This window comes from Eschrichtius robustus, chromosome 6, assembly GCF_028021215.1.
Source record: "Eschrichtius robustus isolate mEscRob2 chromosome 6, mEscRob2.pri, whole genome shotgun sequence".
In the NCBI taxonomy this organism is placed as follows: domain Eukaryota; kingdom Metazoa; phylum Chordata; class Mammalia; order Artiodactyla; family Eschrichtiidae; genus Eschrichtius; species Eschrichtius robustus.
Window position 1 is genome coordinate 138808468 of NC_090829.1, and position 26077 is coordinate 138834544.

The following is a 26077-nucleotide window of genomic DNA, read 5'->3' on the forward strand; positions in this document are numbered from 1 at the left end:
GGGCATGGCTCCCAGCACCGTCATCCATGGCCTGGGGATCGATACCACGGCCACATGCAATTTTCACCTACGGGTGGAGTGATCCAAATGCTAGCGATGATGCCGTCTCGGATGCTGAGAGCCACTCTTCTTCAAAGAACTGAAGTGGGAAATGGATATGCCTGGGGCTTGATAAGAATAAAAACTGGGCAATGGCGAATAAGCACAGGGAGAATGCTTCCATGTCCACAGCGAGCTTAAGCCTTACCTTCAGTCACAACAGTTTGGGGTGTTACTATACTATTTTCTGGGGGAAAACAGTCCTCCGCCGATAGGAGTCTTAAACGTCTCCAGTTACTCCCTAAATCCCACCTGCAGGAATCACGCAATCATAGCATCATCCTGAGACCAACTGTGCCAGGTAACAGTGTCCAGTGTGGAATGGAGGGTTACAGGTTCGCACACACAATAGGCAGGATGTGGAGCCAACCCAAGTGTCCATCATCAGGTGAAAGGATGAAAAAAATGCGGTATCTACATAAAACAGAATATTATGCAGCCATAAGAAAGGAATGACATTCTGATAGATGCTACAACATGGATGAACCTTGAAAACACGTTAAGTGAAAGAAGCCAGACACAAAAGGTCAAATATTGTATCCTTCCACTCAGAGGAAATATCTAGAGTAGACAAATTACTAGAGATAGAATGTAGAAGAGAGGTTGCCAGGGACTTGGGGAGGGGGAAGTGGGGAGTTATTGTTTAATGGGTACAGAGTTTCTGTTCGGGGTGATGAAAATGTTCTGGAAATGAAAGTGGTGATGGTCATACAACATTGTGAGTTGTACACTTTAAAATGGTTAAAATGGTAAATTTTATGTCGTGCATATTTTACCGGAATAATTTTTAATACTTTCACACAGGACTTGCCCCCCCAAAAAAACCCCAGCGAGTGGGTTCTGTCTCACTTTGGTAGCTCCCCCCAGTATCAGTATCAAGTCCACTCTTAAGCGTCCTCTGATAGGCTTCACCTTGAAAAGGGACTGACCGTTTTGAGCCATCCCAGACCTTCACCTTGAAAAGGGGCTGACCGTTTTGAGCCATCCGAAACCTTCCAGCCAGTGGCTTCAGAAGGACATTCCTGCTCATGAAGAGTGCTGCGTCCTACACTGGGCTGGAGCTCATAGACTTGCTTGTAAAAAAAGATCATTCTCAGTTTCCAAAATCAACACTCTCTCCACCCACCCCCAAGCCTTTTAGCACTTGATTAGTTGGAAAAACCAATGTTAGTTTAAATGAAAGGCAATCTGCAGGGCATTGTAATTCACGGAGCCACCGTCCTCCCCCAGGGTGACCGAGCTGACTGGGTACGAGCCACAGGACCTGATCGAGAAGACCCTGTACCATCACGTGCACGGCTGTGACGTCTTCCACCTGCGATACGCGCACCACCTCTGTGAGTACTGCGCTCACCCTGGCCAGCAGTCCTGGCAGCCGGGGAGGGAGCGCCGAGGACAGAGGGGGGGCAGCGTCCCTTGTTTGATGCAATAACTACCCATCGCGTACCCACGAATCTTAAACATCAAGCCTGTCTCCAGGTAGCCCTTGCTTTCAGCACAGGCACTCATTGTCACTTCTCAAATATCCAGTGAAACCCTGGCAGGTGTGGGATGATGTGGAAGTTGCTGGATTCTATTCAATAGATTCTGGATTTGGAACCTAAATTTCTGTATGACGTCTGGATAGTAGTTGTGGATAACGACAACAGCAGTAGAAGAGCTGATACTCACAGGGCCCTTACTAATGTCCGGCACTAGTTTAAGTGATTAAACACAATACCAGCCAAGTGAGGGAGGTTCCCATGTTCATGATCCTCCCTTTGCTGTTGAGGATGCTGAGGTTCAGAGAGGTTAAGCCACTTGCCTGTGGTCACACAGCAAGGAGGCGGCATAGCTGGGAGCTGAATCCAGTGAATTCGGCCTCCAAACGCTGTCCATCATCGGTTGGGAAGCTCAGGGAGACCACAGGTTTCTAGGATGGGAGAAGTCCACGTAGAAAGAGAAAACCAACAGTATTCCATTTGTCAACAGAGGAAGTGTGGGGAACACCTGGATGCGAGGGTGGAGGCGCTCGTCACTGAAATGGTTAAAGAAGTAACACTTTTCTTGTAGAACCAAATCGAGGCAGCAAATAACTGGGATGGAGTAGAATACCTCATCTTCCCGCCGTCCAGCCTCACCATGCTAATGGCCGGTCCTAGGGTGCTCGTTAATGGGGTACGGAGGGCTGGGGGAGCCAGATCTTCTGCAATGCGGCCCAGGTGGCACGTCCTCCTTCTTGCTGTGTGTTGACTAAGAGGCATCAGAGGACAAGATGCTGGTGTCAGTTGCAGCTGGACGACGGGTCCCAGGGCTGCTCGATCCTCTGCCACGCCGTCTGCCTGGCCGTTTGGTGACAACTGGGACTCAGTTAGCCCGGCAGTTACTAGGGTATCGCTCTTCTCTCCTCCCGAGTCACTAAGGGCAGAAACCTGTGACAACCAGGAGGCTGGCGGGGCAGACGCCGTCAGCTTCTTCCTCCTCCTTGTAATTCACAACAGCATGAAAAAGCCCCCGTGCATGGAAGTACGTGGAGTTGTGAGCAGCTTTTTATGTCTTTTTTTAAAAAAATGGCCAAATCATGATCTCATATAAACGTCCCTGACCTTCTCGAAGCCCAGCTTGGTAGGAAGCAGCTGCCTAGTGTTCAGAAGGGCTCTGTAGGTCAGGTCACTGATGTGGGAGCTAGAAATCTTCCTTGTGTCAACGGGGTAGGAAGTGTCAATTATAGAATTAGATTTTTCGGAGACCTGAAAGGCAGGGCGGGCGGTAGAGGGGAGCAGCTGGGAACGTGTGCTCTGGAGTAAGGAGAGCGACTGGGGGGTGGAAGAGGCATCTGCTGGAGGCTGTGTACCACAGAACAGTCTAGAGGTTAGGACAGGCCGGGGGGCAGGCAGGGGAGCAAACGGGAGGGTTCACAGCTCCACACCTCCCTGCCACTGTCAGGGTGTCCAAGGAACAGCCCCAGCCCTGGGGGCCCCAGCCCCGTCCCCTGAGGCAGGGGCACGCGGAGCCTCTCTCTCTCCAGCACAGGAGTTGAAAGCAAACCCTTGAATTACACGAAGGGAGAGTTATTTTTCAAAGCAGGGCTGCAGTGTGGGAAAGTAGGCCTGTAAGCGCAGAGAAAGGAAGCTCACGGAACTGAAGTCTTTGTTTTAAATACCATTTTTCATCTCTCGCATCGCATGGCTAACAGAGCACAGGGTTTTTCAGGGGGAACAAATTCAATTTGTGTTTTGGAAATGTAATGAAGGCCATGGTGGTGGCCAGTGGGAGGCTCCCGTGTCCCCGACACGGACCAGATGCGACTGGGAGGTGGAGAGGCCTGTCTGTGGGTGGGACAGGCCATTGGGTGCTCAGGCCTTCAGTGGTCCTGACCACACGATGGGTCTTCAACTTGTCCACCAGGAGCCCCCGTCTTCCTGAGCTCATCTGACTTCCTAAACCTACCGGGGGTGTTTATTCGAGAGGTCTCCTGCGATTTACGTGATGAATTCACCTCACTTCATTTGGAATTGGGATTTCCAGACTTTGCAATTATCGAAAGGTCCCTGAGAGGGAAGGTGCACACGGGCTTCCAAGGGACACGCAGAAAAGGCGGAGGGTTTACACACCAGAGGGAGCACGGCTTTGCCAAATGAGCTAGAATTGGTAAATCAAAGAAAACAGAAAATAGCAGTCTTGACAGTGATTGCTACTGTGCTGTGACTCTGACCTTCACTGTGGCCGAGACCCACCGCGGGGGCCGGAGGTGCAGAGCACAGGGCAGTGAGGCCAGGAGACGGCGGGTGTGGCCTTGGATCCCACCCGTCTCCCCTCCACCAGCTTCCCTGCCCCCCCCCCACCAGTGTCAACGAAAGCCGAGTGACAGCCGGGAACAGCCGAGGCCTCTACCCACACATCGGGTGGGAGTGGGTCTCCCGGAGCTCAGCCTCAGCTCCAGCCTTGGAACCGTCTCCAGACGTCCCTCAGGGCAGCCGACACACTTCCCAGAACGTTACTTCCCCTCCAGAGCTGGATGAGGAAAGGGAAGACAGTTTGCAACCAGGGCAGGTGTTTGGAGGCGGGTCATCAGGGCGTGCTGTTTGGGAGATTTTGAAATCTCTCTGTCCGGTGGTCCCTGCGGCCTCACTCTCCTTCCTGGGCTTCCCGTTCATGGCTCTCCGCCCCCAGGACTGCTTGGCATCTGTTTAATTTCCTTAAAAAACAGGAGCTGAGTCTGAGGTTCAAGGGCAGAAGTTTATTTGGACAGTGGCTGAAGCAGGGGCAGCGAATGGGAAGTGAGGTGCAGAAGGGAGGGAGCCATGGAAGGGGCGTGTCCGGCGACTGCTGCCACAGGCCCCCGGCCCTCAATCCCCTGGGGACCCTAGGAGGCCAGGCAGGACCCCTGCCTCAGCTGTGGCACTGAGGAGAGAGGGAGTGGGGGTATTTATACACTCCAGGCATTGGCTGAGGCTGCTCTTGGGGTGTCGTACCCCTCATCTGTCAGGGGATCAGCCAAAGAACAGCCTCAGGGGGAAGTGGGGACTCAGGGTAGAGATGGGGACTCAGGGGGGAGGTGGGGCCTCAGGGTAGAGGTGGGGCCTCAGGGTAGAGATGGGGCCTCAGGGTAGAGATGGGGCCTCGGGGTAGAGATGGGGCCTCGGGGTGGAGATGGGGCCTCGGGGTGGAGATGGGGCCTCGGGGTGGAGATGGGGACTCAGGGTGGAGATGGGGACTCAGGGTGGAGATGGAGCCTCAGGGTGGAGATGGGGACTCAGGGTAGAGAAGGGGACTCAGGGTGGAGATGGGGACTCAGGGTGGAGATGGGGACTCAGGGTAGAGATGAGGCTTCAGGGGGGAGGGGGGCCTGAGGCCGGGTGGGGGGAGCCTGGGCAGGAGGTGGGGCCTCTGGAAGCTTCTGGGGCGTCCATGGTGGGGGGAGGGGTGTGAGGCGGCCAGTCGCGAGTGAAGGTCCACCTCTTCACTGCCTGTCCTCAGCTTTGTCCCCTCCCTGGCTCCGTGAGGCACTGTCCCTCCACAAGCTGCCCCTCGCCTGTCCTTGCACGCGTGGGTCTCCCCCCTTGGGGGCCTCTTGCTCCCACTGCGCAGGGTCCCTGCTGGGTGGCCGGAGCGGCCTCCACACTGAAGCTCCCGCCCCGTGAGGGCTGCGGCGAGCCCCGCACTCTGTCCGGTCTGTTTCCACCCCCGGCTCGGTGCCCGCGCGGGGCCTGGGCTCTTGTTTCCGGACAGCGCTTTCCCTCATCCTGCTCACGAGCTGTGCAGACTGCCAATCAGCTCCGGCTGCCGGAACGAAACGCTGCAGACCGGGCTTAAGCAGCAGCGGTGCGTTTTCTCATGGTCCTGGAGGCCGGAAGTCAAGGTCAAGAAGTCGGCAGGGCTGGTTTCTTTTCTCTCCCTGCTGTGTAGACGCCCGGCCGTCTTCTCCCTGTGTCCTCACGTGCTCTCCCTTCCGTGTGTGTCTGGGTCGCCTTCTCCTCTTCTTCTAAGGACACAGCCGTACTGGGTCAGGGCCCACCCACGTGGCTTCATTTCACCTCTTTGAAGGCCCCGTCTCCAGACGCAGCTGTGTTCTGAGGTCCTGGGGTTGGGATGTGAACATGTGAATTTGAGGAGAGGACATAATTCAGCCTGTAAAAGGGGCTTCCCTTCATTATCTCTGTGTCCTCGCCTGAGTGGTGGGCACGGTCCCATCCCCACAGCTTAGCTGGACATCCCGGCTTGGGGAGGGCAGGTGAGGAGACCGAGAAGGTGGGACGCGTCCCCTCACAAGGTGACTTTTCGGTCCTGTCGCCGGCTGCTCTGGCGGCTCAGGGGCCCGGCCGAGCCTCCCGCCCTGCAGGCTCCCCGCGGGTCCCCGCAGTGGCCCCTGGCGACTGGACCTCGAGTCCGTCAATCCGACCACAGCTGGAGCTGGCCTGGGGGCTGCCCCGGGGCCTGGGCACCCACGCGGCTTTGACTGCTTCCCCTCCATGCCCCACAGCTGAAGGCGGCCACGGTGGCCCACCCGCTGGGCCCCTCAGGCCTCCAAGGCCCCCAGGGAGCCTCCTGGTCCTGCGAAACTTACCGACCGGCTGTCTGGGCAGTTGATGAGGTAACTCGGCTCAGGAAGAAAACTAACAGTTGCTGACACCCAGGACCGAAGGGAGCTCACTGTCGGGTTTGCCCGGGCCACGCTCTCTCCACACCGGTGTCCGAAACCCAGGAGCCAGGCGAAGGGCTCTGCTAGAGGCCTCGTTGGGCGTAACAAGTGGTGGTTCTGCAGGACCGTGGTCAGACATATGGTTTCCACACATTCTTCAAAATATTATCTTAACCGGCAGCAGGGGTCCACGGGGTCTGAAGAAAGCTCAGCCCCTCAAGACAGGCAATCAACGCCTTGCAGAAAGTCAGCCTCGTGAGGAGGAGCAGGGCTGGCCCTTGCGGTCTGGGGGAGCACAGGCTTCCAGAGGCCAGCTAGATGGGGGCTGGGATGGCCCCGGCACCTCAGCCTCTGGTCAGTGTGGTCCTGGGCATTCCCAGCTGAGCTCTCCAAGTGAGTCTGTGCCAGGGCTTTCCCCAGAACCTTCTGTAAGGAGATCCTCTAGGGGATCCTCTAGGGAATGTCTTGGACCCTCCCAGCTCGTTCCCGGCTCACTGCCTCCTGGTGGCTGAGGGGAGGCCCTGGCAACCCTGTCCCGTGGCCTTGGGAAGGTCCTCCCAGCTGGCGCCTGCCTCCCTGCCTCCCTGCTCCCTTTGCAAAGCATTTGGGAGACTCTTGTGTAGGGGGGGCTTGACCTGCAGGTCCTCGGGGTGGGCAGGGGGCAGCCTGGTCCACAGGCGGGGCGGGGATCAATATCCGTAAACTTGAAGATGTGTGTCAGGGACACCAGGCAGGTTTCTTGTGGACACGGCGTTTCCGAAGAACCATGATGTCTGCATGGCTGTTCGTCCGAAGTAGTTGTGAATTTCACCTAGTTCTCTAGGTAGGACCCTGTCCAGAGTGGGCCAAGCCCAAATGCCAAAGAGGACACAGGCTGTGTTCAACTATCAAAACATCTCAACGTCACAGAAAGGCTTTGGAGCCTGAATATGTGGTCCACATATTTCAAGCAATAACTGTTATAACAAAAATTATAGGACGGCTGGTGTAGACCCATGGAGAACACACTTTAAATGACGTACAGGGGCCACAAACTCAAATGCTTATGGGGCCAGGCATGTAACATGAATGTATGAGTGGGTGCAGATAGGGCAATATGGAGTGGTGGAGCTTGTGGCTAACTGGAGAACACATGACCTATCCAAAGGCATTCTGGGTAACAGCAACACTATGCCACCAACAAAGCACATCTGTGGACACACGCAGTCCATGGGATGTCAGCTTGCAACCACTCTGTAGCACAACTGTGGAACAGGGACAAAGGTCTTCAAATAGAAAATACACTTGAAAGAAGTTTCCAGTCTACCGTGAGGAGTTCTGATTGACATCACAGGGAGGCTGGCTTCCGCCGCTGGCCTCTCTTGCCTCTGGACTGGAAATGGATGATGGAGTTTAATTCACATGCAGGTCCTTTCTAGATGCTCCCCTCTAAAAGAGTCTGGAGGTAGAAGCAGCTTTGTCTTCCTGACGAAGGTGCAGGGAGCCTGTGCATTAAGGGGGAGCCATGAGCAATGAAACGGGAAATAATCGATAATAGAAAGCACAGTGCGATCTACACGCTGTCCTGCTGCCTGGGAGCAGTTTGGACATTTATAGGTGTGACTTGATGGGTCTGGCTGAGCCCATCTTCTGTGGTCAGTGTCACTTTGCAGATGTTGCACAATGCAGCCCCCTGGAAGTCCTTCCCCCCCCGGGCTTTCCAGGTCTTAGTGACCAAACTCCCTCCAGCCCCAGGTGTAGAGCAGGGGCATGGGGGGTCAAGGACACCGAGACCCGCTCCCCAAAGGACCACGTGGCTTGTCTCCAGTCTCGCTGACTGTGCTCTGCCTGAGGCTCTGCTGGCAGAGACGAGAGCCAGGAAGAGCACGGGGATTGCACTTACATCTTCCCCACGGGGGTGGTTAGTTTCCTGCGGCGGCCGTAACCAAATACCACAAGCTGAGTGGCGTGAAACAGCAGCAGTGTACTGTCTCACAGTCCTGGAGGTCAAGGTGTCGGCAGGGTCATGCTTCCTATGGAGCTTCTAGGAGACGAGCCTTCCGCTTCCTCCAGCTTCTGGTGGCTGCCAGCGGTCCTTGGCTTGTGGCCACAAACCCCAGTCTCTGCCTCCGTCTCCCTCTGTGTGTCTGTGTCTTCTCCTTTTCTATCTCTTATAGGGACACTTGTTATTAGAATGATAGCACCTAATCCAGAATGATAGCACCTTGAGATCCTTAATTACATCCACAGAGACCGTTTTCCCAAATATGGTCACATTAGCAGGTTCTAGAGGTTAGAATCTAGAACATGTCTTTTGGGGGGACACTATTCAACCCACGACAGGCATTTTTGGTGTCCTTTTCAGCTCTTAAAATTCGAAACAGAAATGGATATTATGCTTGAGGCCAAAGTTTACTTTCCTTCCAGAGGCCAGCTCGTTGACATGGCTGTGCCTCCAGGAAAAATTCTGGAACCAGGAGGAATTCTGGAGGAACCAGGAAGGCCATCTATTTATCTGGATAGTGTATTTGTGGAAGTAGAAGTTCCATTCCAGAGTGGCCTCGGAAAACCGTGACCACTGGCTCTCATCTGGGCGTGGATCCCCTGGATGTCATAGATGCTGCAGCCCAGAGGAAGGTGCAAGGGCAGGGCCTCTGCCGCCAGGAGCTGACGGCTGAGGGGACATCTCCTCCCTGCCCCCATGCACCACTACCGTAAGCAGGGTCTTGCTTCTTAGCACTCTGGCCTGGGATCCTTCAGACAGATTATTAAATTCAACAGATTGGATGAGGAGCTAGAGCAAACCAAAGAATGTTGTGACTAAGTGTCTAGGATTTCACCTTGGATTGATATGTTGATTATTGCCATGGGTCACAGAGAAGCAAAAAAAAAAAAAAAAAACCAAAAAATTAAAAAGAAAACTACATCTATGTTTGTTTGGTCTCTGTATCTAAAGCTTCATCGTAGCAGAGTCAGGGAGGGTCAGCGCTAATAAAATCTCCGCAAATTCTGCCATTTGAATTCTAATATAAAATATTTGGGATAAATATTCCAACAGTCATTGCATTCAGCTTAAGATGATTATGGAGAGATTTTAGGAATATTGTAAGAAATAAGGGGAAGTATAAAGTATAAGAAAAAGGAAAAGTATAATGTCATAGTCCCAGGGGCTTTACAAACACTGCAAGGAATAGATTTCAAAGCCAAAGAGATTAACAAGCGTTTCTGTTGAAGAAAGAATGACATCTTGGGAAATCCACAGATGGGACCTCAGATTGATCATGTTGCCTCTCTTTGGGGGCCATAAGCAAATCGGTTAACTGAGTCTCCCCTAAACATTGGCTCACACCCACCCCCATAAGTAGCTACACAGAACCTTCGAGAGGCCGCTGCCCCCTCCTCACACAATGGCCCCTGACAAATGGGAGTCAGAGGACATGGCCTGGGCCCCAGCCTTGTCCTCAGGCTCTGTTTTCCTGGTGATGCCCACCTGCCACGGGTGTGTGTCGGCGGGTAAATGAGGCAGTGTATGCGAAAATGAGCTGGAAATAGGAACCTTGTATTTTGTTGTTAAAAAAGCAATCCTCAAAAGGAGAAGCACTGTAAAGGCTCTTTCCTACTACCATGGGCTACACTCTTCAGCATGATCTTATTTCTGCCAACTGAGCCCACTGACATGCCGATGTTAAGCCTGGGAAGAAAATAGCTGGTCCTGCGCTGTTCCAGAGCCCGGCCTCGGCGTCTGGGCTGGACGGTGGTTACACGTTTGACCCTGGCTTCATCCCTAGGGCGTGCGGGGCCTCACAGACGTTGTATTTCCACTTCCCACCCCCAGACAGACTGCTTACCCATGTGAAAATTAACTAAAATTTCATTCTGATTATAAAACGAATACCCGCTCCTTGTTGGAAATTCAGAAAACCATGAAAATGAAAACTACCTGTAATTTTATCAGTCTGATAAATGAGAGCTAGCATGTTGAGTCCTCCGCGCACGTCTGCCACTGTTGTCAATCTTCACGCGAACGCTCTGGCCCTCACAGATGGTGTGGGGAGTGTGATTATCTTCCTGTTGTAGTCGGGGAAACCGAGGCACAGGGAGTTAGTAACTTGTCCAAGATCACACAGTTAGTTGGGCGTGTATATGTGTGTGTATGTGTGTGTATGTGTGTGTGTGTGTGTGTGCACGCGCACACTTTTTCATAATTAGGATTATACGTTATGCAGTTGAGTCTTGTCTTTCCTTCATTTAACGTTGTGTCATATGTATTCCCCGTCGTATGACAAATTCTTATCAATCATCATGTTAGTGACTGCTTGGTACCCCATCGCTTATATGCCCTCTTCCCTATTATTAGACAGTTAAGTCTCCCCTCCCTTTTCTCCTGAATTATAAGCAGGACTTCAGGGAATCTCTTTGCCCTTGAGTCTTTCTTTGCATTACTCATAATTCCCATAGGAGTAACTCCTAGATATGAAATCGGTGTGTCAGTCGGTATGAGCTGTGGATCCAGAAGGACCTCACCAACTCACCTTCCTCCCCACAGCACGCCCCCTGCTCTCCCGAAGGCCCTGAGGGGAATCAGTGCAGTTTAGGTGCCCCTGGAGGCTTTGGAAGTGGGCTGCCCAGAGGTCCAGTTTGTAGCCCCGCATAGAAGATAGGCCTGCAGGCCCAGCTTTCAGAAATTACATAGCCATGTAGAGGTGTCTCCTACGTGAGCATCATAGGAAATTCGTGGGCCCAGGGAAAACTAGGGTTAATGGGAAGAAGTATACATGGCAGTAGAGTAACAAACGGTTTCACTGTGAGTACACGCATGTTCTGGGGAACAGCAAAACTCAGCAACAATGTGACACTTCGTTGAATGCACTGAACTCACTATTGAGTTTAAATAACTACATCACAGCCCCCGCCTTCCTTCCACCTATTATGAGTTTGGGGTGGGGGATTACAACGTAATTATGGCATTTTGGAAACTAAAACGCAGAACCAGTATTACCACTCTGCCAGGTGCCAGTGTTGTCTGGGGGCTAAGTGCTTCTCCCGGTGAAATCAGTGCCAATTAAATGAGAGTTTCTTCACAGCGGAGGGGAGACGTTGCTTCACGGACCCCGTGAAATTGTAGGCAAAACTCTTGCGTGTGCACACGTGCGTGTGAGCACGCACACGCACGCGTGCATCTTCCTGTGGAGAAAGCCCACCCCCTTAGTCAAATGCTCAAAGGTGTCCTGGACCCCAGAAAGGTCCAGAACCTGGGCTGTAGGTCAGCCGCGGGGGCGGCCTCCTCCCAGGCAGGTCCTGCTAATCATTCCCCAGGACTCACGTCACCTTGTCCTTGCAGTGCTGGTGAAGGGCCAGGTCACCACCAAGTACTACCGGCTGCTGTCCAAGCTTGGCGGCTGGGTGTGGGTGCAGAGCTGCGCCACCGTCGTGCACAACAGCCGCTCGTCCCGGCCCCACTGCATCGTGAGTGTCAATTATGTCCTCACGTAAGTCAGACGCATTTGTTTCTCTCCTTGCTCTCTCCTTCTCCCCCAGCCCTCATCAGATCGCTCCCAGAAGCACCATCTCTCTCTCCCTCTCTCTTTCTGGAACTGTTCATCTGTCTCCTGTTTTGTTTTACTGAACAATCTGGTTGTCTGGGAAGGGCTGAACGATTCCTGTTATCAGCACTGAGGGCCGGGTGTGCCCCGAGGCTTAGCATGGGATCGGACGGCCCGGGTGAGGGGGGTGAGCGGGCAGAGGGCGGGCGGGCGATGCCCCCCATCTTGAACAGGATGGAAAGGGGATGCGCATCCCAGACCAAGAATACAAACTTATACTCTCTGGGCCCACAGACATTTAGGTCATCCTGCTGCTTCTGCCATTTGAGACAGGGGCTATCTCCCATTTTTTCCTTGTCTTCCTACGTAGCCTGTTGTAAATGATAGTGAACATTTAGCACCTTTAAAACTCCAGAAGGTTAAGTTCAGTCGCAGTTAAGACCATTAGAAGCAACAGGACCTAAGTCTACCTGGGACCGTGTGTTCCTCTCCACCCCCCGTGGCTACTATGTGTTAAATCACTTTGCACGCAGCCCCACCCTGAACAGGGTCCTCTGTAATGCAGTGAGGTTTTAGGCTCTCTGTTCATTCAGAGTGAGTGCCAGGTTCCTGGGGGTTTGGGGCGGGGTGAGAGGTAGGTGGTGGTTTTCTTTAGAGGTAGAGTGATTTTAGCAAAACTGTATGGGAGAAAGCATTTTAGTCCCTTAATGATTCTTCCTGAGCAAACAGGCGTGGGCTGGGGCTGGGGCTTTGGGCAACTTCCCCTCCTGAGAATCTGACGGTGCCGAGTTGGCTCTTTAGGGCAGGAATGGGCCCCTGATGTGGAAGTGGACAAGCCTGGAAGCCAGGCTCCTGGACCACCAAGGGTCCCCACTCACACCTCCCTGGTGCTAAACAGGGAAGCAGGTGGGCCACAGACACTTACACCGATCAGTAGCATTTCTGTCCTTTCCTTTCTGCCCTGACACCCTGCCTAGTGGCGAATGGTGTCCGCAGGAAACGTGCGTGGGGCCTTATGGGGTGGGAGAGAGCCATACTGCGCTCCCTCTATTCCGGCCGAAAAACACTGACGTCACTCAGCATCTCCCGGGGGCTCTGAGCTCGAGGCTGTGGGGTGGCTTTTATAATGAGGGTCAGCCGTCCCTCGAATCCCAGCCCCATCCACTTAGTGGAAACGACACAGTGGAGCTTCTCGAATGAACTCGCCCTGGGGATGGTCCCGGGAGCCTGCCCTTCCTCACAGCCCACGGACATGACCTGTCCCGCTCTTGTTCCTCAGGGACATCGAATACAAGGAACTGCAGCTGTCCCTGGACCAGGTGTCCACGTCCAAGTCCCAGGACTCCTGGAGGACCGCCTTGTCTACCTCACAAGAAACTAGGAAATTAGCTAAACCCAAAAACACAAAGATGAAGACGAAGCTGAGAACAAACCCTTACCCACCACAGGTAACACACACCACCTGCAAGGACTCAGGGCACCTGGGCACCTCAAGGAATGACGAACCTCTGATCGCACTCAGGGGTCTCCCAGCCCGGGAGTTTCTCTGGGATGTCCCGCCCACAGGGTGGAGACGCGGCCTGGGGAAGGCAGGCAGAGCTAACATCCAGGGGGATGAGTCAGGTCTAGGAAACAGAAGACTACACTGGGGAGGCTTATCGGCTGCTAGAATCCATGTGCCTGGTGCCCCGTGTTTCCATAGCATTGGATTTTAATGGAAACCTTCCCTCTCTCTTTTAAAGTCTTTTGCAAGCTCTCAGAAGGCGCAAGTGGCTGCATGTATCTGGTGTGTTGTCACTTGGGGTGAGATTATCTCTTTCCACCCAGAGGGTGGGTCCCCGGGGTGCTGTCTCCTGGGCACCTGTCCCCGGTGGGACCTCGCGCTGGTGGCCGGGGTGGGCCCAGCCCTGGGATGGGGCGGGCACTATAGGATCGGAAGGCAGTTGGCCGCCGGCCCCTCAGTGAGCCCTTCATCCGTCTTCTTTGCTCGGCAGCAATACAGCTCGTTCCAAGTGGACAAACTGGAATGCGGCCAGCTCGGAAGCTGGAGAGCCAGCTCCCCTGTCCACACCCCGGTTCCCCCAGAACAGCAGCTCCATTCAGAAGGCAGCGACCTTCTGTACGCCCCGTCCTACAGCCTGCCCTTCTCTTACCATTACGGACACTTCCCTCTGGACTCTCACGTCTTCAGCAGCAAAAAGCCAATGTTGCCGGCCAAGTTCGGGCAGCCCCAAGGATCCCCGTGCGAGGTGGCACGCTTTCTGCTGAGCACGCTGCCAGCCAGCGGCGAGTGCCAGTGGCACTATGCCAACCCCCTAGTGCCAGGCAGCCCGTCTCCAGCTAAAAGCCTTTCCGAGCCGCCGGTGAACCCTGCTCGGCACAGCCTCGTGCCAAACTACGAAGGTGGGTCATGTTTGCACGAGGGGAGGGGGCAGGGCTTGCACAGCGCTGTCGGTGGGTGGCAGATGGAAAAAGAACCCTCACACTGTGGGCAAACTTTCCCTTTTTTTCTGCTTCTAAGTGGGAATGGCTGTGCTTTCCTGCCCTCACTGAGAGCGCTTCACGAGGGTGCCGAAAGCTGGGCAACTGAGCCAGTGTGCCTCGTGGGCACCAGGGACAGTGCAAAGGGCAGAGGAAACTGGGTGTTAGGCCACCCTCCATAAAAATCCTGGCCCTGTTTGCTCCCCAAAAGGGAGGCAAAATGATTTTCCTACGTACTGAGAACCCCCAGCTATATTTATTTTTTAAGATTACTTTCTACTCCACCCAGAAATGAACATGGAACACTATTGGTTTTCTTCCCATGCCAGTTTTCGAAGCGTGGGAAGCGGTGGTGGAAAATCACAGGCTCAGGGACGGAAGCGCCACTCACCACCCCAGGGCAAATAGCACAAACCCTCCAGGACTCAGTTTCTTCATCTGTAAGACAGGAGCATAGGCCATGTCGATTGCCTACCGCAGGGCTTGGCAGACAGACAGGAATGGCCTTCCAGCCAGCTCCTCCTGGCGGCAGACAAGCAGAGGTCCTCTGTGGAGGTGCCACCAGCTGCCCCAGGCCCAGCAGACTCCTGCCTGCTCCTTGGGACAATCCCAGGCAGAGGGTAGAAGGTGGGAACTGAGGGTTAGCTCAGCGGGGTGTGTTCCTGTTTCACGCAGACCTAACTACTGCTCAGACTGTAGACGAGGTTTGTGTAAATGTCCTGCGGGGACCACTGAATCACAGAGAAGCGTCACCTGCGTAAGGAGAGCCCCCTGGAGTCCCCCTCCCACCTTTCTCTCTTTGCAGGCAGCTGGGGCTCTCTGCTGCTCCTAGGGCTGCTTTGTGAACCTCTCGCTCTGTGCTGTGACCCAGTCGTTACAAGCCTGTGAGATAAATTTGGTCTCCATAGACGAGAAGAGGGCTAGATCCTGGGAGAAAATCTAACCTTCTTGGAGATTAACAGGACATGTTTCTCAAAAGTAGCCAGTTTGAAAAAGAACATACCAGCAGCTGGGGCCGTGCAGCTCTGCCTTTTGGCCTCAGGCAGCCCAGAGATTTGAATCCCCAGCACCCATAGAATCAGTGCATAGGATCCCTCAAATAACCAAGGAAGGGCCAAGGGAAAGAAACAAAGCAAAGGGTTTTCATAACAGCTGAAAATACTATCCACTTGAGACTGAGTTGAAAAGATTATTTTTGTGTGTGTGCGGGAGTTGACCGGTGAGATAACACAGTATTTGATTTTTTAAATTGCTATTTTGAAAGTGAAAGAGGTTAATAACCACTTCATTTGTCAGTCACTTGGTAAAAATTGGACCAAAGGTGCTAACTGGGGGCAGTCTGTGATCGACTTCCTAGACTTTTTGATATTAAAGGAAGAGGAAGGATGTCTTAAGGTTTAAAAAAAAAAAAAAAAAAAAAGACTTCCCTGGTGGTCCAGAGGTTCAGACTCCACACTCCCAATGCAGGGGACCTGGGTTCGATCCGAGGTCAGGGAGCTAGATCCTGCGTGCCACAACTAAGAGGCCGTGCAGCCAAATAAGTAAATAAATAAATATTTTAAAAAAAGGGGGAGGGGAGCCAATTGATTGCAGACATCTAATTAGTGACGATGGTTATTACTTTAATTATGACTAAAGGGAGCAGGGTGATTACCACTCCACCCTCCCCACTGAGGTAAAAGCAAAAAAGATCAGGGCAGCCTGGGGTCACCTAACACTAGGGCCGAGGAAGCCTCTAGACCAACGCTGTCCAATATGGTGGCCACCAGCCCCGTTCGGCCAGTGCAATGAGAGGTGCTCGGAGTGTCTGCACTGCATTTCAAAGACAGAAACAAAGAATACAATTTCTCTCCGATTTTTATGTTGAGTACGCACTGAAATAATAGTCTAGCTATGCTGCATTAAATTATCTTACTAACTCCATCTGTCTCTCTTCACTTTTTCCTGTGGCTGCCAGAACATTGCAACTGGCATCCTGTGATTGGACATCACGGGCCCGGGACGCACGCGGGAAGGGGCGAGGGCGGCTCCGGGGCTCGAGCGCGCGGGCGGCAGGGGTGGCCCAGGGGTGGTGGCGGCCCCAGGGCCCCCCGGCTTGGTGTCGCTCTAGGCATGTCCCCTTCCTCCCCCGCGCGGGCGTCTAACGTGTCGCCTGTCCCCGCAGCGCCCGCCGCCGCCGCCGCCGCGCGCAGGTTCGGCGAAGACACCGCGCCACCGCTACCGAGCTTCCCGAGCTGTGGGCACTACCGCGAGGAGCCGGCGCTGGGCCCGGCCAAGGCCGCCCGCCAGGCCGCCCGCGACGGGGCGCGGCTGGCGCTGGCCCGCGCGGCCCCCGAGTGCTGCGCGCCGCCGGCCCCCGAGCCGCCGGGCACGCCGGCGCAGCTGCCCTTCGTGCTGCTTAACTACCACCGCGTGCTGGCCCGCCGCGGGCCGCTGGGGGGCGCTGCGCCCGCCGCCCCCGCCCTCGCCGGCGGCCCCGGCGCCCCCGACGCGGCGGCCGGCGCGCTGCGACCTCGGGCCCCCGACCCCGCCGCCGCCGCCTCGCCGCCCGGCGCGCCCCTGCCGCACTACCGGGGCGCCTCGGTCATCATCACCAACGGCAGGTGACCCGCCCGGGCCGGACCGCGGAGTCCTGGGGCCGCCCCGCCTCGCGCCGGGCTGCCCGCGGGGAGAAGCCATAGGCCAGCCTCTTTGGCTCCCATTTTACCAAGTCCAGCCGAGTCAAGAGGGACGAGCTGTACATGCACGATTTAAATTAATTTATACAGAGACAACTATTTTACTAGAACTCCAGCGCCGGCTTTTAGATTTTTACCCTAGATGCCATAACCGTCCGTGTAGAGGACAGAGACACGGCGACGTGGGGGAGACGTGACCGCCCGACCTTTGTTCTGCAAGAGCCGGGTTTTCTGAAAGGGCGTAGCTGAGCGTCCCCGACCGCTCACGTGTGGCCTCAACTACTCCGTCTTTGGGGGGACTTGGTTTCCTTACCTTGAAATCAGGCTTGCGCGCCTTGCGTGTCCCCGATGCTCAGTAACAGTCCCTCTCGGGGCTTGGAGGAGTCTCCGCTCCACAGATACCCTCCACTTTGCGGAGGAAACCCCACCCTGATACAGTCAGGGGTGCCGGTGGGTGGCCGACCTGGAAGCTTCCTGTATCCAGAGCCCTTTTAGATTAAGTCAAGGCAGAATGTGATGATTTAAGTTCCATGAACAGGACAACTCCGTTGTCTTTAAAAGTCATTCATGAGTCTAATTAAAAGCTGTTGTTTTAATTTAACCCTTTCCTTAATACAAACATCAACAAGCCCAGACCAAGGGGGTGAACGTGGGTGTGCTTCACGAGTGCATTCACAAGCTCTTATTCCCTCCTAACCCCATGAACTCTTGAGAATAGCACCTTCAGAAATATATTGAATAGGCATTAAATGCAAATATATATATATAGCCAGATATTTTATGAGAATGACATGTGGATGATTTGGGTGCCCAGTGGATTGGCTACCCCTGTCAAGTTTGATGACAAGGCAAAATCCCTCCGGCCCACACAGACCTGTAATTCCCTAGGCTCGTGTTTGCTACAAGCAGTGCTAATAAAGTTAGTTACATTGCATGTGCAATATGGAAGACTGTCAATGGACTGCGCCTTGTGGAAGAAAACATGCTAAAGGGATGTAATGAAAATGATGTACATGTTGTCTTCAGCGTTTTCTGCATTTTATACAGAGCAAGAAAACTCCACGTGAACATGTCATGTGTATAACAGGTAAACAGAAATCTTTTTATAAAGAACCAGCAGGGACTTCCCTGGTGGCGCAGTGGCTAAGACTCCGTGCTCCCAATGCAGGGGGCCCGGAGTTCAATCCCTGGACAGGGAACTAGATCCCACATGCATGCTGCAACTAAGAGTTCACATGCCACAACTAAGGAGCCCACGTGCAGCAACTAAGACCCGGCACAACCAAACAAATAAATAAATGTTTCTTTAAAAAAGCACCAGCAGTGTTTTTAGAATAAACTTCCATTAATTTTTGTTTTATTTTTTTATACTTTTGCTTCAAGATTTCACAATTTAAAAATCCTATCATGGTTCTGAAGTGGATCAATGCATTGAACCACACTTTTTTCAATCTGCTCCACACTATAAATGCTGTCTCATTTTGCTTTTTCAAAAATGGTTTACTTTTAGGAAACTGTCCACCTTTCTGAGTGGAAAGGTTGTTCACACATGTCTTTAACTCACTGTTCTAGAATCAAAGTGCACCTATGTCAACTGTTCTTAAAATGTGAAAGGACCTGTTGCCCACCCAGTGTCACTATGAGGACCTGCCTCATTCCGTAGGTGTCAGTTGCCTTATGGTACAATTTGCAAATTTAGGAACATGTGTCTTGCAGTAAAGAGACAGGATCAGAAGAATTATAGGCATACACCCCTACACAGCACTTAGCCATGCCTCATGAGCAGCTTGTTTTGAGTGTGTGCACACATAAAATAAGCCTGGGGTATTATTTTTATGCTGTCGAGACCCGTAATTAAACCATGATTCCAGGAAGGTGCAGGTTTGATGAGCAGGAGATTCACCTGACATTTTTCAATAAGGTACTGTAAAATGCATACAATGCAATTGTGTCTACATTATCATTAACCACTGGGGGCTGTATAAATAAATACAAACCATGAAGGCTTTCGGAGCAGTTTAAGATCAAAGGTTCCTGTTAGGAAAGAAGACCGTTATAGATTTATAAATGAGAACATGAACAGGCTTAACGATGAGTGTATATGTACTTGAAAAATAAAATGTGTACTAGGAAAAACTGCCTTGCCTAAACAAACATCACAGTTTTCATAGCCTAGAACATGAAGGAAGATTCCTCTGCAAGCCGGTTTCCAGGCGGCCAGCAGCTCGGAGAAAAGTTAACAGAGCAGTTACTATGGCAACCTGATATGATTACCTCCATCTTTTAGTCTGCACATTTAAGCTGGGCATATTGTTGTTTCTTGACTTCCGTGAGGCTCTGGAAGAGGAAGAGGAAGCATTTTAATAAATATGCATCTCTTTCACAAAAAAAGAAGAAAAAAATTGTAGTGGGTCCTAGCATGTTGACAAAAATGCCAGATCAAATGGATTTGAGAAAATCAGCCCAGTTCAAGACTGACTTGGCCCTCCCTCCACTGGGCCTCCCAGAGAAAGGAATTCCTTTATGTTCAATGAAGCCCTTTCTAGAAAAGCCATTCCACTCATACCTTTGTAGAGAAGTGAACAGGGTGTGAAGGGCTGCTCTGAGGAAATCTGCAAGAGCCTGTATTTTCTGCTCCCTCACCCCCGACCCCTTTTGTCGTTTTAAAGTCCGATGGGCCATGCCTTCCTCCTTTGGATCCTAAGGGTGGGGGAGGTGTAATCCTTCAACGAATCCTGTTTCGAGTCTACTGTAATTTATTGTAACTGTGAGACAGTTAAGGTAGACTTTGGGGGCTGGTACAGATGAAAGAACACTTTAAAATAAATTCCATAAAATTACAGTAGCTTAAAATATTAGTGAATAGTAGCCCTTGGGTTATCTAAGGTGCGTTACTCAAGCTATTCCTAAACTTAAGTATGATAAATACGGTTAGAATCTTGGGGAAAAACTCTTGAGACAAAAGTCAAGCAGTTTCCACAAAAGAGAACAATTCGACAACAGAATCTGTTCTTATATTAAATTTGTTGTTATACTCAATTAATTTTCAAATTAAAAATTGACATTAGTAAATTTCTCACCTCAGTTTGTTTTTTTTTTTTAACTTTTCGGTTTGCTAACTTTCATTCTTTGGAGTAATATGATTTCTCTTTTGTATGATACATAATACATTTTTCAAAAATACATTTAAAAAGCCACCAGCTTCTTAATACTTAGAAATACATACATATTCCTTACTATGTTAAACTATTTTTTAAAAATGTTTAAATATGAATAAAAACACTGTAACCAAAAGTAGTTGCTTATTTTCACAAATGAAATGTGGTAAAAATAACAATGAGCCCGAACTATATAGAAAGTCTTAAAGTTTATTTTGACAGACTTGCTTTTTATAGGAATTGGTTTACATTAATTCCTTTTCAGAGATGATTCTTTGAAAAGCTAAAAATGCAGAGTTCACACTTTCTTTTATTTCAAATACGCATAGCAGTTACCCAGGAATACCGACTCTCCATTCTTTGTCTGTTAAGAGCAAACAGATCTATGCACTGTAAACCTAAAATGTCTCCTTTACGCACTCTGAAACGGCTGCGTGAGGCTGCCTCCTCTCCTGGCTCCCAGACTCTCGGGTGAGAGGCGGCCATGCAGCCCCCCTGTGTGGGTGGGGTAGGGGTGCGGTTGCACGCCACGCGGGTCTGGGCCTGCGCACCCACCCACAGCAGTCAGGGGGCTGCAGCAGCGAACCCCACACCGGACACAAATCCTTTCGGCTCTGCCTCCACGCTGTAAACGCTGCCAGGATGAACAGTGCCGAGGAGCACTGCTGGGGCGGTGGGGGGTGGGGTGGTGGTGGTGGTGGTGGTGGTGCGTGCGTGTGTGCATGCGCGCGTGCGTGCCCGGGAAGCCCAGGTATTGCTGTGTCCTATTTTAGGGGGCACTTCCTCAAGAGTTCTTCTGAAATTTGCTACCAGCCCAGAAGGGATGACATCTTGCCCTTTACATAACCTGGTAGATGTTCAATGCACAGCCTCTAAACTGGGGCACAATTCAAATATCCTAAGAGCACACGCCAATCCTGAGTTTAGGTGCTGTGTTTTAAAGATTAAGAAGAAAATGCAAAGTTCCCGTTAAGACTTTAAAGCTCCTTGAGGTCATAGATTGCCGGGTGCATAAACGCCCCCAAACTGATGAGTGCAGTACAGCAAGTTTCCCTAATGCTAACAGCTGTAAGGAAAATGCCTTTATTCAGCTGTTCTATATGAAGCAGAATTTCAAAAGTCTTTGGTTCCTCTGAGGCAAAATCAGGTTTATGAAAAACGCAGCATCTGCTCCAAGTCTATGTTGTCTCCCTCAAGACAACTGGGTGTCGGCACAAGTAAGAACAGTCTTAAAGCACAGAGGCAAAGTGATATGCCCGGAACATCTCCATCTGCTTTGACATGGCCACACTTCATTAGTTTTAATTTACCAAAAGGAAATTAAATGATAACATTTTTTTTCCCCCAAAGCAGACCGTCTAGAATAGGACTTCAGCTTAAAACAAATCGTAGCATGTTTCTCATTAAATAACCCCCCAAAGAAATTCAAAAAGTAATGATGGCAGCTCTGAGAGATGACTTGCCTTATATTACAAAGTTTGAGAAATGAAACTTGCAACATTAGCCTGAGATCTTTCTTCTTGATGATATTTTGCAGATGCCCTCTCAAGGGTGAGACCATTTTGTAATTTTGGGGTGCTGTGGACTTCAAACTTTTATTTAGACTTGGGCATTTAGGAGAGAGTGGTTTTTTTGTTTTGTTTTGTTTTAAGAAAAATAATTCTAATTGAAGCCTTATTTGCAAAAATTACTTCTGAAGTTCTTTTCAAGTTACATTTCCAAAACACACATATTGGGTTAGTGGACTTAACTAAACGTGTTATTTGTTTCCTTCCTATGTGGCTGCCTATGCCTGGCTACAGGTAGACAGATTTTACACTGAAAACCACAAGTTTCTGGAGTTAGCCTGACTGGGTAAAGCTGGATGAAGAGGGTGCTAGTGCACAATAAGGGGATTTCGTTCAAAGCTGAGAGCCTCATCAAGTTTTCTTGCCACTAATTTCAGTTGGGATTCGCAGGAAGAGAGAAAAGTGGATAAAAATTGGCCTTTTCAGGCTGAAAAGTAATGTGTGTGATTCTCAAGTTCAACAGAGACAGGAGTTACATGGAAAAAGCATGGAATACATCTGGAAATAGCAAATGTATATCAAAAGGCTTCCTTTCTTTTGTTCTTCCATGCAGACTCTTAGGGCATCATATTTGGAACATCTTTTTTAAAGTTTCTCTCTCTCTCTCACACACACACACACACATTCTCTTAACTGACGGCATTCAGTAGCAATAACATTTTCTTTTTTGGCAATATGAAAAGGGGGCAAAAAAAATGTGACTTACAAATAAAATGCCATGTACTTCTATATTCTGTGCACTGCACAGTTCCGCAGGATTTCGGAGCGAGCCTGAAGCTGGCTTAAAAGCGCCAAATCCTCCTTTGCGTGTGGTATGAGAGACTTCATCCCCAGCTGTTAGAACCAAATCATCCACCACACATCCAAGCAATTGCCTAATCAACGCTTTCAGGATCCTGAACTTGATCCCATCACTTCAGAATATGCAGTAAATTTAAACTTATGAAAGGAGAGCTCATTAATTAACGTCAAAGTAATTAACTGATTTCCTCTACAAGGTCATTGCAACCATACCAGCCTCTGTTCCATTTAGACATTGTTATTGGACCACAAACCACAGGATGAGAGTAACTCTAGAAATCTACCTTCTCTTTTCTTGACTAACCAAAAAATAAAATGATAACTAAGTGCCAGTATATGTTCCTGTAGGAAAACACCTCCCTGGATGCTTGTAAACAGTGTTACCATACCTCTAACTCACCAATGGTCTGGGCCCAAAAACTTTTTTAAAATTTGTTTTTAATAGTCTAGGGGTAAAGACCTCCACTACTGGGAAAATATTTTGAATTATGCCATTGCTGTTTCCATGTAAAAACTACCCCCCTCCTCAATTAAGATGCATCCAATTCCAAGAGGGGAGAAGAATTTCACACCTATGGCAGGGCTTATACCTGAATTAAATCTTCCACTTGTCAACCCTCCACCCCCAGCATCTTCAAACACCAAATAAAATGACAACAGAACAAAATTAAAGAATTAACAGGTTAAGTGGAGGGAGAAAAAATTTGCCTACAACTCCGAATTAGTTTTCCAGATCCATGGGCTGGGAAAGGTGGCAGAATCGAAGTGGAATGCTCCTGCGGTGGTTCTGCCCTTCCGTCTGTCCCAGCTCATGCCAGCTGTGGCCCGGGGCCCAGCAGAGGCTCCAGACAGGACTACGGCTGTTTGGGGATTATGAGGTTTCTCAGCATGTCGAAGGAGTTGCCGTCTGGATGCACAGTCACCACTTCGCCGTTTTCCTGGTGAACCAGAAGGAACCCGGAATCATCTAGGCCGACTATCCACACCTTTGGTCCCTCAGCGCTTCCCAGGAGGACCTGCTGAGCACTGAAAATGAAGAACAGCCCCCAGTCACAGGGAAATGTAATGCTGCTGCTTGAGACAATTAGTTAAGTAATTATCCATTATGCAAAAGGATTTGGGGGTGGGCTGGGATGGATATAGTTAAAATGCATCTGAGCCTGAGCTCTGACTTCCACTGGTCTCCCCTGAATTGTCCTGAAAACTGCCCGAATAACCAGGGCGATGCAAAGTCCACTAGGGAGTTAGGAATTGCTTCTCTTATAAACGACGTCACTCCTCATTCTGATCATCTGGAATGATTATTTGCACCACTTCCTCACCCTCTAGCTACTTTAATTTTTATTTATTTATTTTTTGCTGCATTGGGTCTTCGTTGCTGCACGCGGGCTTTCTCTGGTTGCGGCGAGCGGGGGCTACTCTTCACTGCGGCACGCGGCCTTCTCATTGTGGTGGCTTCTCTTGTGGCGGAGTACGGGCTCTAGGCGCGCGGGCTTCAGTAGTTGTGGCACACGGGCTCAGCAGTTGTGGCTCGCGGGCTCTAGAGCGCAGGCTCAGTAGTTGTGGCGCACGGGCTTAGTTGCTCCGCGGCATGTGGGATCTTCCCGGACCAGGGCTCGAACCCGTGTCCCCTGCATTGGCAGGCGGATTCTTAACCACTGTGCCACCAGGGAAGTCCCTCTAGCTACTTTAAAGAAACATTGTGCAACCCTCTAGGTTTTTTGGCTGAGATTGGCCGCTTTCTGGCTGTGTTCAAAACTCTTATCAAGTTGGGTAGTGTCAATTATAAGTTAAACTCATTCTAATTTTACTTCTTTCGAACAGTTTCCAAATGCAACTGTTGAGTTATATCCTTGTTAACAGTTTTAAAAGTATAGACTCTGTACCTCCCCAATTTTTATTCTGAAGAATTTCAAACCTACAGAAAAGGTGAAAAATAGTACAATGAACCTCATATTCCCCCTTCACTTATATTCACACCAACTGATAACATTTCCCATGTTTGCTCTCTTTACACACACACACACACACACACACACCCCTACAGTTTTGTGGGGGTGTTTTCTTGCTGATATTTAAAAATAAGTTGCAGGCATCGTGACACTTTATACTTAAATACTTCAGCATGTATCTCCAAAGAATAAGAAGTATCTCCTACAAAACCAGAATATCATTATCACTCTCAAGAAATTTGATCTTGATACAATAACATTATTTAATATACACTCCCTGTTCAAATGTCCCCATTGTCTCATTAATATTCTTTGTGGCTATTTCCTCCCTTCCAGGATCTGATTATGAATCACATATTGCATTTAACTGTCATGCCTCCTTAGTCTTCTTTAATCACAAAACTCTCCCACCTTCTCTTTGTTTCTAAGACACTGCCATTGTTGAAGGGTAGAGGCCTATTGGTATACATCAGTGCTTCTCAAATTGAAGTGCCTGAGAATCCCCTGGAGCCTTTGTCAAAACAGAATGCTGAGCCCCAGCCTCAGAGTTTCTGATTTAGGAAGTCCAGGGTGGGAGTCAAGAACCTGCGTTCCTAACAAGTTCCCAGGTAAGGCTGCCACTGCTGCTGGGAGATCTCACTTTGAAGACGACTGTTATCAAGAATGTGCCACATTTTAGATTTGCCTGTTTCCCCACAATTAGATTCAGCTTAAACATGCTGGGCAGGAAAATCTCCAGTGATGTTGTGTCTCTCCCAGGGCATCCCACCAGGAGGCACGGGATGCCCGTTTGTCCCGATGACTGGAGACGCTAACTTGCTCGAGGTGGTATCCACCAGGTTTATCCATCAGTAAAGTAAAAGATAATGATCCAGACCAGTGTTTAGCTTCTCGTTTTAAGATATTAAACTACTGACTTAATAAAGGAATTTTAAAACAATGAAGACAAGCCAGCACTGACCTGTGTAGCCAATATTTATAATAGAGAGGAAGAACGCCACTGGGCCCTTCGTCCTGAAATGTGTCGATCAGCTTCTCCAGCACAGTCACACTTCTGGCGATGAGATAATCAGCTCTTAAGGGCTTTAGTTCGGCCCCGTGTTGCTTATTGTATTCTGTGATGAGATCGTTGACGCATATGGTGGGGTTGCTGTTAGTCACGTTAAATCCACAGCCTGGATGAAAACAAACAATTGGAAACACGAGTACCTCAACCTACTGACGACATCACACGTTTCTCTCAACCTCCTGGAAAAAGGTACAGTTTTTACTGTCAACTTCCTGCTTCCTTACCCTCATTTCGAGTTTATTGTCTCTGGCCACTTAGAGAAAGACTTACGTCTTTGAGCCCATCTTCCTTTCTCATCCTTCCCTCACGATCCCCATCAAACCAGAACCATCCCAAATTTATTACAAATTAGTTGGGGAAAAAAAGCAAGCCAGATTTGATTCAATTAAGCAGAAGCTATGAATGGCACAAAACAGAGTTGCTTCTGAAACGACCACTTCCTGTGGTCTAGCCAAGAATTGGAGCTCTGCACTGAGCCCGATGTAAAATAAAATCTCTTGTTTCTTTTTCTATTTAAATAATGGAACACATGCTTGAAAATAAAGAATTTTATTCAGGTCTTAAGAAGTAAACTCTGGATTCAGAGATTTCCAACCTTGGTCACGACTTAACCCTAAAACACATCTTT

The 26077-nt window shown here is 50.3% G+C and overlaps 2 protein-coding genes across 4 annotated transcripts in view; one reads left to right on the forward strand and one right to left on the reverse strand.

The window, feature by feature from the left end:
* SIM2 (SIM bHLH transcription factor 2) overlaps nucleotides 1–16830 on the forward strand; it is a 43992-nt gene extending 27162 nt beyond the window's left edge. The window contains exons 7-11 of one of the 2 annotated variants that reach the window (XM_068545770.1): nucleotides 1330–1436; nucleotides 11541–11688; nucleotides 13022–13190; nucleotides 13737–14145; nucleotides 16181–16830. In XM_068545770.1, the coding sequence (XP_068401871.1) occupies nucleotides 1330–1436; nucleotides 11541–11688; nucleotides 13022–13190; nucleotides 13737–14145; nucleotides 16181–16830 (1483 nt within the window). The remainder of the gene's footprint in view (nucleotides 1–1329; nucleotides 1437–11540; nucleotides 11689–13021; nucleotides 13191–13736; nucleotides 14146–16180) is intronic. The other variant, XM_068545771.1, reaches the window with a different exon arrangement.
* A 3423-nt stretch (nucleotides 16831–20253) lies between these two features.
* Nucleotides 20254–26077, reverse strand: part of HLCS (holocarboxylase synthetase) — a 193046-nt gene continuing 187222 nt past the window's right edge. Inside the window, exons 10-11 of one of the 2 annotated variants that reach the window (XM_068547048.1) lie at nucleotides 25342–25555; nucleotides 20254–23454 (exon numbers count right to left, since the gene is read on the reverse strand). In XM_068547048.1, coding sequence (XP_068403149.1) covers nucleotides 23283–23454; nucleotides 25342–25555 — 386 coding nt within the window. In that variant the 3' untranslated portion in view covers nucleotides 20254–23282. Of the gene's footprint in view, nucleotides 23455–23475; nucleotides 24347–25341; nucleotides 25556–26077 lie in introns of those variants that run through there. The other variant, XM_068547049.1, reaches the window with a different exon arrangement.